The sequence below is a fragment of the Archocentrus centrarchus genome, chromosome 9, assembly GCF_007364275.1.
Source record: "Archocentrus centrarchus isolate MPI-CPG fArcCen1 chromosome 9, fArcCen1, whole genome shotgun sequence".
NCBI lineage: Eukaryota > Metazoa > Chordata > Actinopteri > Cichliformes > Cichlidae > Archocentrus > Archocentrus centrarchus.
In genome coordinates, this window is record NC_044354.1 from 22,976,918 (window position 1) to 22,990,326 (window position 13,409).

Here is a 13,409-nt window from a genome sequence, read left to right on the forward strand (position 1 = left end):
ATTCCTCTGAAGGAAGCATTATTTATAATAAAGTGTGTTTATCTGGCAGGCGAACAAGACAACCCTGTTCAGGAGTGTGCAGCAGATGGCCTACAGCCTCATCGAATATCGATCTCAGATAGTGTCAGGAACGCTGCCCAAGGATGACCTTGTAGAACTCAAAAAGAAAGTCACAGCAAAGATTGATTATGGAAACCGGTACGAATCCTGCTTTTTTTTTTTCTTTCTTTTTTAAAAAATAAATAGTTATTATACAGCAATGAAATGCCCACAGTAAAGGGCTGTATGGGTGAGCCTTTAAAAATTGCTTCTGTAAACTCATTTGATGATGTTTTGACCCTCTGGCCTGCTCAGGATTCTGGGTCTGGACCTGGTGGTGCGGGATGAAGCGGGGAACATGCTGGATCCTGACAAGACTAGTACGGTCAGCCTGTTCCGGGCCCACGAGACCGCCTCCCGCAGTGTCGATGACAGAATACAAGAAGAGAAGGCATGGTTCTGATTTGTCGATGCAATCACTGGCTGCCAATTACATTAAACATTGCTGTCCGCTCACTTGTTTCTGGCCTTGTTTTCATGCAGACGCGGCTACAAAACCTGGAAATGAGGCGTCAGACCCTGTTCAGTACGGTGCACACCTACAGCTTGCTCATGAACTTGAAAAACTTTGTGTGTAACATTGGAGAAGATGCAGAGCTGCTAATGTCTCTGTATGACCCAGATCAGTCGGAATTCATCAGGTTAGCTTGTTACTTGTGTCATAAGCCCACGACTAGAAATCTAAATTGCTGCTGTTGAAAGTTTGCACTGGTCTGTTGGTCTAAAAATCTTTAGAAATGCTCACACTATACAATTATATAATTGATCAGAAAACTTTTTAAAAAGGTTTATTGATTCCCTCTGCTACAATTACTAAAGTGAAAAATTAGGAATTGCAGTTACTTATGTAATGCAGTGAAAAAAGGGACTACTGGCTGGAGGTTGTGTATTATCGTCACATAGCTCAGCACAGCTCTGTTTTAAATTAGCTCTCCTAAGGCCGATCGCTTTTATGCATTCATCTGCTTGCTGGTGTAGAAAACCACCGTCTCTATTTGCAGACAAACCCACATAAATAATGGAAGTGCTTAAAGCAACCTTTAAAAAGTAAACATTTAGCTAACTAAATGCTTACTAGAGGTAAGCAAATCTTTATGAAGGTTAATGGTGTAAAAGCTTAAAACAACCTGCTGATGCTCATATCTGACCCACCACCAACAAACAGAGTAACTTCAAATGACACTGTTTTTATTTTACTCTCAAACATTCGTATCTCATAGCTGGAATATTTCAAGAGTAACAGATAGCTTTAGATCTGGCAGAGCGGAAGCTGAGAGAAGTCAGTCTTAGCCAGCAGTCCCGGGTAGATCAGCTGACCTCAGTGCAACACCACATCAGCTTATTTGCGGTGTGCTATTTAAGCTGATTTGGCCTTCAAACACTTGGTGCTGTCTCTGCAAGCTGCTTTGCAGCCCACTTCCATGCTATGCTTTCTCTCACTAAAGCTGCGTCCACACACACGGAGCGATGTGCATGTTGTGCACCCCATTGAAGCTGACGGTTGGTTGCCAGCATTCTTTTTTTTTTTTTTTGCCCATTAGCTGCCTCATTCCTGAATAACGACTTTCCATGGACTCTGGTCACCACGTTGCTGCAAATCGCTTCTGTGTGGACGCAGCTTTGACGTCACGTCCCTTGTTATGGATGATGGCTCTGTTCTGTGTGTGTGTGTGTGTGTGTGTGTGGGGGGGGGGGGGGGGGGGGGGGGTCTCTCTCACTGGTGTTCTCCTTGCCTTTTGGCTTTCCATATTCCTGCGTGGAAATGCAGGGACGTGTGCTCTCGGGGAGGTCCCGGAACAGAGCGATACTGCCAAATATAATTTACTGCGGATGGAAACACAATCTTATTTTGACAAAAATGGTTCTGACAGAAATACCAGTAGTGATGATCCTTTTAGGATGGCTGCATCTGTGTTTGTCAAATCAAAATGTGAGAAAGGCCTATAGGGATCTCTAGGCTCTCACAATTATGGTATTTAAAATATGCAAACACTTTAAAAATTTTTCTCGAAACTTTTGGATTTTATTGAATGAGACATAAAATGGTGCAGTTTTTACATTACTTGCTTCAGCTTCTGTCTTACCTGGTGCCTTTGATAATGCCACCTCTAACTGTGACTTTTATTTAAATTCCTGCAGCGAGAACTTCCTGGTGCGCTGGGACAGTATGGGGATGCCTAAAGAAATTGAAAAACTCAACAACCTGCCAGCGCTATTCACGGTAACTGAAGTCCTACCCACCGAGTGGAGTCTGTCTGTTTTGGATTTAAACAATCCAAACGCTCCCTGAAATCTGTGACAGTGAAGAAAATTAGCGCCTGGATTGCTCCTAATTTGCTAAAAGTTTCACTGAATGGCTCGTATTCACAGCACATCATTGAAAATTTGAGTGCATTTGCCTCTATTATATTGGTGCTCTTTAAGTTAATGACAGTCAGCGGTGCTCTGTAATCAAGTCACTGTGTTAACCTGTATGTGTGCCATCAGGAGTTAGTGGTTTGGAGTGTGATAAAACCATATTAATCAAGGTGTAGAGCTTAAGATTAAAGCAATAATTTTTTTTTTCTGAAAGTACACAAGTGGACTTGATTAGTAAAAGCCCTCAGAAAAATAAACCTATAATAAAAGTGTGGGAAAGGCGATGTGTTTAAAGCTTTTTACTCCATGCTTTTATCTGGAAATATTCTCCATCTGGTCTATATAGCTCCAGCCCTGTGTATGCACATAATGACTAGCAAGTAGATGCCTTTTGTACATAATGCACCTTATCGCTCACAATGCCGTAATAAATCATCTGTGTGTGTCCAGGACCTGAGCAGCAGTGACTTGATGAGGCAGCGACTCTTCCTGGTGTGTCAGATCATCAGAGTGGGCAGCATGGAGCTCAAAGACGGCAAGAAACAAACGGGCGGACTCAGGAGACCGTTTGGTGTGGCGGGTGAGTGGCTTTTTATGTGTTCTAATATTTGTTCAAGCAGTAAAAAATTTAATTCAACAACAACAATAAAAAATGCTAGCCCTCTCTGGTGGTATGGATACACGAATAGTTTTGTCGAGGTGGAGAAATGAAGGATCCATGTGTCGAAATGAAACGGGAACACCTGCTTCCTGACCTAGAAAATGCCTTCACTCAGCTTGGCAAGGCAGTCGGAAGAAAATTGGTTTAACAACTGTCTTTCTGTTTTCGGCCAGATGATTAGTAGATTTGATGGGAAATGGTTTTCCTCTGGTGTTCCAGCAAATGGACTGAAACCAGAGTCAGAATGAACATTCAATTCAGAAGTCACATTATTCTTAGCCAGGGAGAAAAGAAAAAAAAAAAGCATTCTGGGAAAATATCTGGGTGGAATGAACAATTCAAAGGCGAGATCAAGAAACCTCAATCCGTCTTACTTAGCTGGCTTTCTGCTACACCGGGCAACAGGTGAGTGAGAGCAACATCTGGCTCGGCTTCTGTTTCAGACGTAGAAAATAGACAGACCTATAGGTCAATTAACTTTCAGAGCTGTTTAAAAAAAGGTGGGGGGGGGGGGGGGGGGGGGGGGGGTAGCTCTCATTTTGTTGTCATTTTGGCATTTACTAGAAAACTGTGTTGCGTTTAGTTAATTAGCTTATTTTTCTGTCTGCAGCCGTGCTGTGAATGTGTCAATGTGTTTGTCATTGCAGTGATGGACATAACAGACATTGCCCATGGCAAAATAGATGACGAGGACAAACAGCATTTCATCCCCTTTCAGCAGTGAGTCGTCTAATGCTGTCATATTTCTGCTGTTTACAGGCTCAGTCTTGTTTTGAAACGCTACTCAATTGAGCACAAATAATTCATAAGAACATGAATAGCACTGGAGTTATACTTACTGCCAACTGTGTTCCATTATGTTATGTTTTTTTTTTGTTGTTTTTTTTTTTTTTTTTTTTTCCAAGGGTGCCGTTTGACTTTTCCTACATTACGTTTCAAGGACAAAAACTTTTTGCAATTCTAAGTGAAAGAAAGACTTTGAGTTCATGGTTTTATGGCACCTGCACCGCCGGGGGGGGGGGGGGGGGGGGGGGGGATGATGACAATCATATGTTCACAGGGATCATAGATGGAAGAGAGCCAAAAATATCTCGACTGATTCCTGGCTTCTGAGCCAAATTTTACCAAGTCTTAACCTCCTCTCTTTTTTCTTTTTTTTTTCTTCTTTCCAATCTATAACAGATCACTGTGTCTTCTTGAGGAAGTAGAGACAAAAAATATTCATTTAACTTTTCAATTTATGGCATCTTTCTGGGCCTATGTGCTTTGTATCTGACAGGAAATATGCAAGCCTTCAGATAAATATTAGTGCTTGTTTGCACATATACGAAAGAAAGATTGCACCACACAATGTTTAAAGCTTTACAGCCTTGACAGTTCAATGAAATTTCATTTCATTTCATTAACAGAGTAGATGTTTTGGCACTGTACAAACAATTAGGCAAATACAAATAGACCAGGCTAAGTGAATTTCTAATTGAATAAAAGACTGAAAAAAATGTCAAGGCACTGATAGATTTTTCCCCTGAGCAGAACGTTGTAAAAGGCTGTCATTTAACTCATAGGTGAGATGACCCTGATCAACACGCCTGTAGTCTAAAGAAAAGGCATCACTCAAGTGATCCCAGGCCACAGTTGTAAATAAGAACATGTTCTTAATCTGTCTGCCTGGTTAAATAAAGGTTTAAGTTAAGTTACTGAGCCTCAGTATTTATTTATTAGTTTTCATTTAAAGTAGGAAACAGGAAGCAAGTAGTCAGGCTTGACTAAAACAATGCAAATAATCAAAACTGATAATAGAACCAGTTTTGGGAACTTGTCAACAGCAGGAGAGTTCATCTTATGTCGTGGGCTGCACGTAGCCCAATTAGATCTCAGCTGAACTGCAGAAGTAAAATCACTGAATAATAAGCAACTGCATAAAAATACCTCAAAATGTGTCCCTTTGTTTTAGTCTTAAAAAAAAAAGTACAAGTGCATCCTGACAGTATGCATATTTAATAAACCCTTCTTTTACAAACCAAATGATGAACAGCATGAGATGCTGTAAGAAACATGCAATTTGCAACAATGTGTCTCAGTTCTTCTACATCCACTCGGTCTGCTGTCAGCACATTTCTTTGGCTTAAACATTTTAGTCTGATGTCATATGGCAAGCCATGGTTAATGTCTTTGTCAGTAAAAAGGCTGTAAAACTGATGATGGTGATTCAGGCGTCCGGCTCAGATTAAATTAACAGTTCAGACAACAACTAATGGTGACATGACCCATATGTAGCAGCCTGTAACACAGTGCGTCCTGGTGTAAAATACAGTGAAACGTTGCTTTCCTTTCTCTGCTGCTTTAACCCTTTGAAAAGCCATCCAGTGGTCCAGGTGGGGCCCTTTGCTGAGCCAAAATTGGCCCAGCAAAAACACCCCGATCTGCAGTGTAGTCCCAGGTAGATTAGAGTAGCAGTGGTGTGATGAAGGAAAACTGACATCTAATCCAACATTGTAAAATAGAGTAGGGCTGCAAAGACGTATGTTTCCCATGCACGCCCCAGTTTTCTCAACAAAAAAACCAATAACACAACCACAGCACCAAAGATGATGCCAACATGATCTGTCTACACACGCACGGAGAAGCGCAAAGAGGCGGAGCTGTTACAGAGATGGTGAGCTCAGGTGGAGCGAAAGGAAACATTTTTCTAGCATCCAAAACGGCAGCGCCAGTTTCCGTAATCACCATTAAAACCTTTACTGGGAAGAAGCTTCAGCAAACCGCCTGATCAGCAGGCTCCAACATGAAGAAGAGAGAACTTTGTAGCTGCTCCCATCTGCCGCCGTTTGTTTTACACAGAGAAAAATCTACAGTAAATATTCAGAAGTAAAAAATAAAATCTGCGGATGAACTGTTAACTTAGTCTGATACGGTGTTTAAATCAGGCATCTCGCTGAAGGCTGACGGCAGCCATCCTGCTTTATATGGCAGTGATACCTGCAGCAAGCAGGGGTGAGGTTAAAGGAGGACATGGAGTGTACTAGACCATATTTATTTCAAGGCTTTAGTAACATTATTTTGCAGATTAATATTAACATAAATAAATTATTATAAAAAAATATAAAAAAATAAAAGCTTTTTCTTGTGCAGCCCAGTAAAAATATACACGCGCCAGTAAAATTCTGAGCCACTGACCTGGGGCTGTTAGGCTAGACACTGAATTACTAACATTAATTTTTAACATGTACACCATCAGAACGTCTGTTTTCAGCAGCATGAAATGTTGCATCAAAGCACAGGACAAACCTCGCTTTGCTTCATTGCAGCCGCCACATGCTCCTTTAAAGGCTTACAACCACACATGCTCACTCATTCATTAGCACACTTAAACACACAGACACACACAAACACACACAGAAACCAAAGCACATGCACACGAACACACACCAAATCTATGTCATCCAGAAGACACAGCTCTTTTTGTTCTCTCTTAATGCAACAAGGCCTTCCAAGAGCACAGAGTAAAAGCTATTTTATTTTATGCCTTAGTTTCGGTTGCATGTATACCTTATTTTGACATTACTGTACTTGTGATTATTTATGTATTTTTATATTTACAAAAAATGTTTCTAATGTGACATTTGCTTTTGGGGTACGGAAAAACCTTTTGCTGACACGTTTCTGCTTTCCTTGTTCCTTTTGACTAAACCACTACAATAGACTTTGAGATATTCCCTTCTGTACAATCAGTGTCAGCACTCTGTGATTCTGTTTTCAGTAGCTCTGAACTGTGGCTAACCTCATTGAGTTCTGTATTCTGCGGAGCTGTGGCTGTAAACTAAAAATGTGCTGGACTGGAAACAAATCAAGATGGATGTGCTGTCTACTGTACTTTAAAGATCAAAATGTATCACTGGATCTTTATTTGGTCGTCTCTAAGGAGCTTTTACATTTTAAAGTATACACATTGGTAGTGTTCTTATTAAAGGTCAGTATAGTACTAGGATTCTGAGCAACTTTGCTCAATTGTAGTCACTCAAGCTAAGCAGGGGGTGTTGGGAAGGATGGTGCATGTTGTCAAAAAATCCAGAAAGCCTCACAATGCCTTTGCAGCTCTTCCGTCCATTTGTTTGTCACCTGTCAGAGATGCTGGCAGCAATTTATTTATTTATTTTTTGGTGTTGTCATCTCTCTATTTCTCTCTCAGGATAGCTATGGAAACCTACATCCGTCAGAGGCAGCTCATCATGTCTCCGCTCATCCCTTCTCGAGTCATAGGAGAGAATGAGCCACTCACAGCTGTCTTCAACAAAGTCATTGCCACACGGGAGGTCAATCACAAAGGCCAGGGTAAAATGAAGTGCTCACAGGCAATGTGTTCCCCTGTGATTTTAGAGGGTTGCTCTAAACTGACCTTTTTTGCTTTGAGGAAAATAAATGATGTGTGAGGGGGTCTGTAAAGTGTATCGTTCTGCAGTCTGCCTCATTGAATTTCTTTACATGTTTGCTGGCAGGGCTGTTTGTGACCCTGAAGCTTCTCCCAGGGGACCTTGCCCAAGTCAGGAAGGACTACCCCCACTTTGTGGACCGCAGCACAGCTATCGTTGGGAAAATGGGCTTTCCAGAAATCATCCTCCCAGGTGAGTTCAAGCCTTTGTTGATGGGCATTTCTCTCCACGGTCATGCTCATTTTAATTGCTCACAGAACTGTGAGAAAGTTTTCATAAATTCTCAACACAACCTTCTGACCGTCTTTTATCCCTGCTCCAGGAAACGTGCGGAATGATATTTACGTAACCTTGCTACAAGGAGAGTTTGACCGTGGTAAAAAGAAGACCCCCAAAAATGTAGAGGTCATACTAAGTGTGCACAATGATGAAGGCAGTCCTGTGGAGGTAAAATAGAGCAGTGAATGCAATGAATAATCTATTTAAAAAAAGTATTTTAATTTGAGCTTGCAGCTAACTGAATAGCATCTTCTTATGATTCATATACAATCCTGCCATATAGATGGGGAAGTTTTCTCTGTCAGCTGTCAGTTGTATTGTATTTAACCTATAAACGAGTCAGAAGCTCAGTTTTCTATTTAGTAAACACTGGTCAGTAAAAAAATGGAGAGCCCAAAGCGTAGGTCACCAGCTTAAGTTGCTTCAATAAACTGTTAGAGGTTGTTGCTCATACTCTCCAGTGAATGTGGCCTAATCTGGATTTGACAAAACCTCATTAGAAGTTGAAGCTTTGTTTATTTGCAGGAGTCTTTCCACTAAGTTTAATAAAATTTGGCATAAAAATCTGCCAAATCAAAGCACGACCCCTCGTGGCAAGGGAGCAGCCAAAAGTAGCTTTAAATATATTTAAAGCTACTCTTTAAATATACTAAATGCAGGGCCCTTTTACCCAAATTACCAAAGCTTTTCTTAAAATCTTCTGGTGCTAGACCAACCATACAGCTGCACTGTCATTTCCTCCATCAGATAATTGAAAGTTGGCAACTTTGTATTTATTATACGCATATGCATATGTGCTCGACTGTACTTTGATTTTTTTTTTTTTTTTTGTCAGAGATAATTGAAAACAGCAGAAAGATTGTTTGTGTCACATAAGCTAATCTCCTTCCTTTAATGTCTGTAGAAAGCCATATTTCCTGGAGCCGGTTATGATGGCATAACAGAGTATAAGTCTGTCATTTACTACCAGGTGAAGCAGCCTTGTTGGAATGAAACAGTGAAGGTAAGCTCACATCAGGGACCCGCGTGAGCAGCTCTGTGCTGTGAACGTTGTACGTCATGTTATCTAATGAGATGTCTTTTCAAAATGGATTTGCCATGGCTCAGTTTATGAAATAATCTGTAGGGACTGTATTGGCAGAATGCGCTATATATACAAATCTCCCACCAAATAGCATTTGTTCCATATGTGTAATCCTGTATTAACACATTTCATAATTCCAATGACTTTTTTTCTTCCCCCCCCTGTCCTTGCAAGGTGACGATTCCCATTGAAGATGTGTGCCGCTGCCACTTGAGGGTGATGTTTAGACACAGATCCTCCCAGGACTGTGAGTGGCTGTGCCTTATTTGTATGACAAACACCCACGTGTAATGCTGCCACCATGTTAAACACAGCTAGAGTGAGTGTTCTTGGATTAATTCCCGTCTTATTCTCCTGTGTGCCCTTCAGCTAGGGACAAGTCAGAGAAGCCCTTTGGTATGGCCTTCGTTCGGCTTATGAGAGGAGATGGAACCACACTGAGAGATGGCAGACATGATCTTGTCGTCTATAAGGTAGCGTTGGAGGATGATATATAGGATAGGATGTTTTTCATACATATATTCTGTGTTAAAGGTAATTCGTTTGGCTTTAAGATAAGCAAGAGAATGTTTATTGCTTTTATCTAATTATGCAAAAAGCCTGTCTTGAGTAGCTGACAGTAGGTAGATGGATTATGCATGAATCTCTCCTCGGTCAATAAATATGAAATTAGATTTCTGTTGATCAATAAACCTCACGATTCATTCCCTAGTTTCCTGTTTTTCTCAGGTTGATGTGAAAAAAGCCGAGGATGCAAAGGTTTATCTCACCTTGCCAGCAACCTGGGCGGAAGTGGAGGAAAAGGAGAAGCAGATGGGGAAGCCTTTCCACCATTCCGGCGTCATTCCCGTGACCAAAGACAGCTTCCAGCTCGCCACACTCACCTGCTCCACTAAACTCACTCAGAATGGTACCATTGGGCTCATCTGTTTTTTTGGCCACCCTTCCAGTCTAATGAAAAGATGTCTAGTTTAAGAAATGAAACAGCTTTGATGGATAGCTGAGCATACGTCATTTGACCTCCCGCAGATTGCTTTAAAATGAATTAGCGTTATGTGTGTTGCCAATTTTTTGCTGATGTGTTGATGCTCTCTGATGCTTTTCTGATTTAATTAATATTGAAATTTCAGGCTTTTAATGTGCATTACATTAACTGATGTTGTAACAGAGGAGGCGTTGCTCCTGCTGAGTTCTGTGTGTTCACATATTTTTTTGCCTCTTTGCTCCTTTAGTGGATCTACTTGGCCTGTTGAACTGGAGATCTAACCCTGAGGATCTTGACCAGATTTTACAAAGACTCATGGAGGTGGAAGGAGGGGAGATAGTCAAAGTATGTCCTCACATATATTACATTAAAAAAGTCATATGATGTTATAGTTTATAGGTTTAATGACACTTTTGTAACCGGTTTATGTTTAATCCACAGTTTCTCCAGGACACGCTTGATGCCTTGTTCAACATCATGATGGAAACCTCAGAAAAGGACACCTATGATACTCTGGTGTTCAATGCCTTGGTTAGTCTTTGGTGAAGCCAAAGGGGCTACATTTACATATAGTCTAATATTAGGATTTTCATCGCTTTAAAAGCCCATACACAATAAAATAATAATCAGGCCCAAATCAAATTTCAGTCAGTTGCAGATGTGTGGAATAAACCTTTTCATAATCCCCTCAGGGGAAAAATGTATCATGTAAATTATTTAACCTGATTAGCGGCTTGCTGAGTTCTTCCTGTGGATGTCCTCTGTCTTGATGTCAGTGTGGAAGGACACATACTTCTGCCCTTTCCAAAAAAATTGTAGCTTCTGAGCTGAACTGATCCCGTGCTGAGTGCTTGATTCTTAAAGAATTAAAAGCAGCATGATGACGGGAACTGCACAGACTTTGCATTATATATATATCCATCTGCAGGCAGCTGATCAAAACATATCAAAGACAGCCGTTGCGGAAAACGATTGCACGACGCTCTTATCGCTTTTGTGCACGTTGCACTGTCCTGTGTCTAAATGCATTTTTTACATTTGTGTAAATACCAGACTGGATTAAATCACACGCCCAAAATATCCAATCAGGATTTTTTTAAAAATGCATGCATGCAATAGCAGCTAATGTCAGTATGTGTTAACTCCTACCATTCAGTTTTCAATGAGAAGATATATTATGCAGTGGTGTTTCAGTCTCAGTTCCATTAAGCAGAATCTATGAGATCACAATGATGGAAAATAGATCATAATGATAAAACTAAGCTGGTTTTACAGATTATTTTCATACTTTGTTGTTGTTTTTTTTTTTGTTTGTTTTACAAAATAAAATTCATCCTAAGATTTACAAAAATTGGGTGAAAGTTGCTACGAGTACCAGCCTTGATGATAAATGCAGTTCCTGTGACTGCCTCTTAAAAGCCACCCAGTGTTTCTCCTTTTGAACATGTTTAAGGCCCCAGGGTAGTCCATCAGAACTGCCTGTGAGATGACTGAAACCCTCCCTACCCCAAAACACAATTTTAATTCTGCAAAAATTGGCAACGGAAGGTCCCTACTGTTTATTATTGCTATGACTTCTGAAAGCAGCAATCTGACTTTCACACCCGGGCATGCAATGGTGACAAAATAATCAGGGTTAAAACTTTCTCATTGCTCTGTTTTCTTCCATTTGTAACATAACTGAATCTGGCACTTCTCATGCAAACAGCTTAGCGGGACACTGCAAGTGCCTTCTAGGACAGACTGAATGAAAATGTGTGTTGTCATCTCTATATTTAAATTATATCATGTCTCCCACTTTTCTGTGATGGCAGATGCGGCCATTTGTAACAGCTTTGAGCTCATTTGCCTCTTGATGTTTCCTGCATTGTTTGAACTGGTACTTTTCTACCAAAACCCAGCCCATCATGTGAACTAGTGACCGTATTAACATTAGATAGAGTGAACAACTTTTCATTTGCATAAAATCACAATCTGTTTTATTCTGCACAGGCTTTTATTTCCTCCTCTTTTTCTTTTTAACCAGGTATTTATAATCACACTTATTGGTGACATCAAATTCCAGCACTTTAACCCAGTCTTAGAAACCTACATCAACAAGCACTTCAGTGCCACCTTGGCTTACATGTGAGTCCCTGTTCTATATTTCCCTTCTATGTTTCCTACATTTAACAGCGTGTGTTGTTTATTTTTAATTCTTTTTGCTGCTGCTTCTCCTCCCACACCGTAATCACCCCCAGGCCTTAATGTCTAACTCATTCACTTTCTCAGGAAGCTAACTGGGGTGCTTAACTACTACGTGGGCCACGCTGAAGAGCCTGGCCTGACTGAGAAACTCTATACAGCACTTAAAGCTCTCAAGTACCTGTTCAGGTTTATTGTACAGTCCCGAGTCCTCTATCTCAGGTATATGAAGCACTGCAACACACTTAGCACTTCCATATTCTGAGGATGACTTCTTGTGTTTTAATGGTGCCGTGTTTCGCAGATTCTATGGGAACAGTGAAGACGGAGATGCTTTCTTCAACTCCATCCGTACCCTCTTCCTCTCTTTCAACACTCTTATGGACAGGCCACTGGATGAGGGAGTAAAGATAAAGGTACACTAAAGGTGTTTGCTTTTTTAAAAAAATAAAAAATTAAAAAACAACTAAATATCACATGGAACCACTTTAGAATGTCATTTTAACAAATTGCTATTTTCTAGCTTCAAAATAAAGGTAAAATGCAGCTGGTCAGACGTCATGACGATTTTAGTTCAATTTATAGTTGTTGTTTTCCACTGTTGCTTTTTGATAACTGCAGTAATCCAGCTGTGAAAATGTCTTACACTATTGTACACAAGTTATTGAAAAGCTCTACAAATTAACTGCAAAATAATGTGAGCTCTCTGCTGGCAGACTCGGTGAGGTGAGGTGAGGAAAAGCTCTGTTAAAAAGCTTGTTTGACTGGAGAATAAAACTCGTCTCCAGTCTTCAGCCTGATGAGACCCGATTCTTTGCTTTTTTCAGGGGGCTATATTGAAATACCTCCCCAGCATCATTAATGACATCCAGACTGTGTTTGATCCTGTGGAGCTCAGGTAACTCTCCAGAGAGTTTGCACAGCGGGAAATGATAATTGCCTGTCTGTGTGCAAATTGTCATATTTACTTCTGAGCAAAGGAGGCGTTTTTTTTTTTTTTTTTTTCCCTCAATTCTTGCTGCTGTAAAATCAACCTGTCGTGTGCGTTGCTCATTAGTCCTCTGCGACTATAATTACTAGATGTGAAATGTGAATAGCATTAAAATTGTCACAGCTGCTCTTTTGGCTCTTTTCTTTCAGCGTTCTCCTCACGAAGTTCATTGAGAGCATTCCTGACTCTCAGCTCGTGCGTCAGAAGCTTGGATGCATGTGTAAAATGGTGGAGAGTGACCTTTTCAGGCAGCCAGGTAGGAGTCCTTGAGGTTAAAAGAAAAATGTGATGACATTTTATATGAGATGACAGAGGAAAAAACAACTTAACAACTTTTA

The 13,409-nt window shown here is 40.6% G+C and overlaps 1 protein-coding gene across 4 annotated transcripts in view; it reads left to right on the forward strand.

Moving 5' to 3' along the window:
- The window catches only part of dock5 (dedicator of cytokinesis 5), a 45,536-nt gene that overhangs the window by 16,209 nt on the left and 15,918 nt on the right, over window positions 1-13,409 (forward strand). For all 4 annotated transcript variants that reach the window (XM_030737619.1, XM_030737620.1, XM_030737621.1 and 1 more), the window contains exons 6-25: window positions 50-198; window positions 355-490; window positions 583-740; window positions 2,239-2,320; window positions 2,908-3,037; window positions 3,766-3,838; window positions 7,308-7,450; window positions 7,615-7,740; window positions 7,871-7,995; window positions 8,732-8,830; window positions 9,086-9,158; window positions 9,281-9,384; window positions 9,641-9,821; window positions 10,144-10,241; window positions 10,338-10,427; window positions 11,923-12,023; window positions 12,168-12,302; window positions 12,385-12,496; window positions 12,908-12,978; window positions 13,221-13,327. In XM_030737619.1, the coding sequence (XP_030593479.1) occupies window positions 50-198; window positions 355-490; window positions 583-740; window positions 2,239-2,320; window positions 2,908-3,037; window positions 3,766-3,838; window positions 7,308-7,450; window positions 7,615-7,740; window positions 7,871-7,995; window positions 8,732-8,830; window positions 9,086-9,158; window positions 9,281-9,384; window positions 9,641-9,821; window positions 10,144-10,241; window positions 10,338-10,427; window positions 11,923-12,023; window positions 12,168-12,302; window positions 12,385-12,496; window positions 12,908-12,978; window positions 13,221-13,327 (2,293 nt within the window). The remainder of the gene's footprint in view (window positions 1-49; window positions 199-354; window positions 491-582; window positions 741-2,238; window positions 2,321-2,907; window positions 3,038-3,765; window positions 3,839-7,307; window positions 7,451-7,614; window positions 7,741-7,870; window positions 7,996-8,731; window positions 8,831-9,085; window positions 9,159-9,280; window positions 9,385-9,640; window positions 9,822-10,143; window positions 10,242-10,337; window positions 10,428-11,922; window positions 12,024-12,167; window positions 12,303-12,384; window positions 12,497-12,907; window positions 12,979-13,220; window positions 13,328-13,409) is intronic.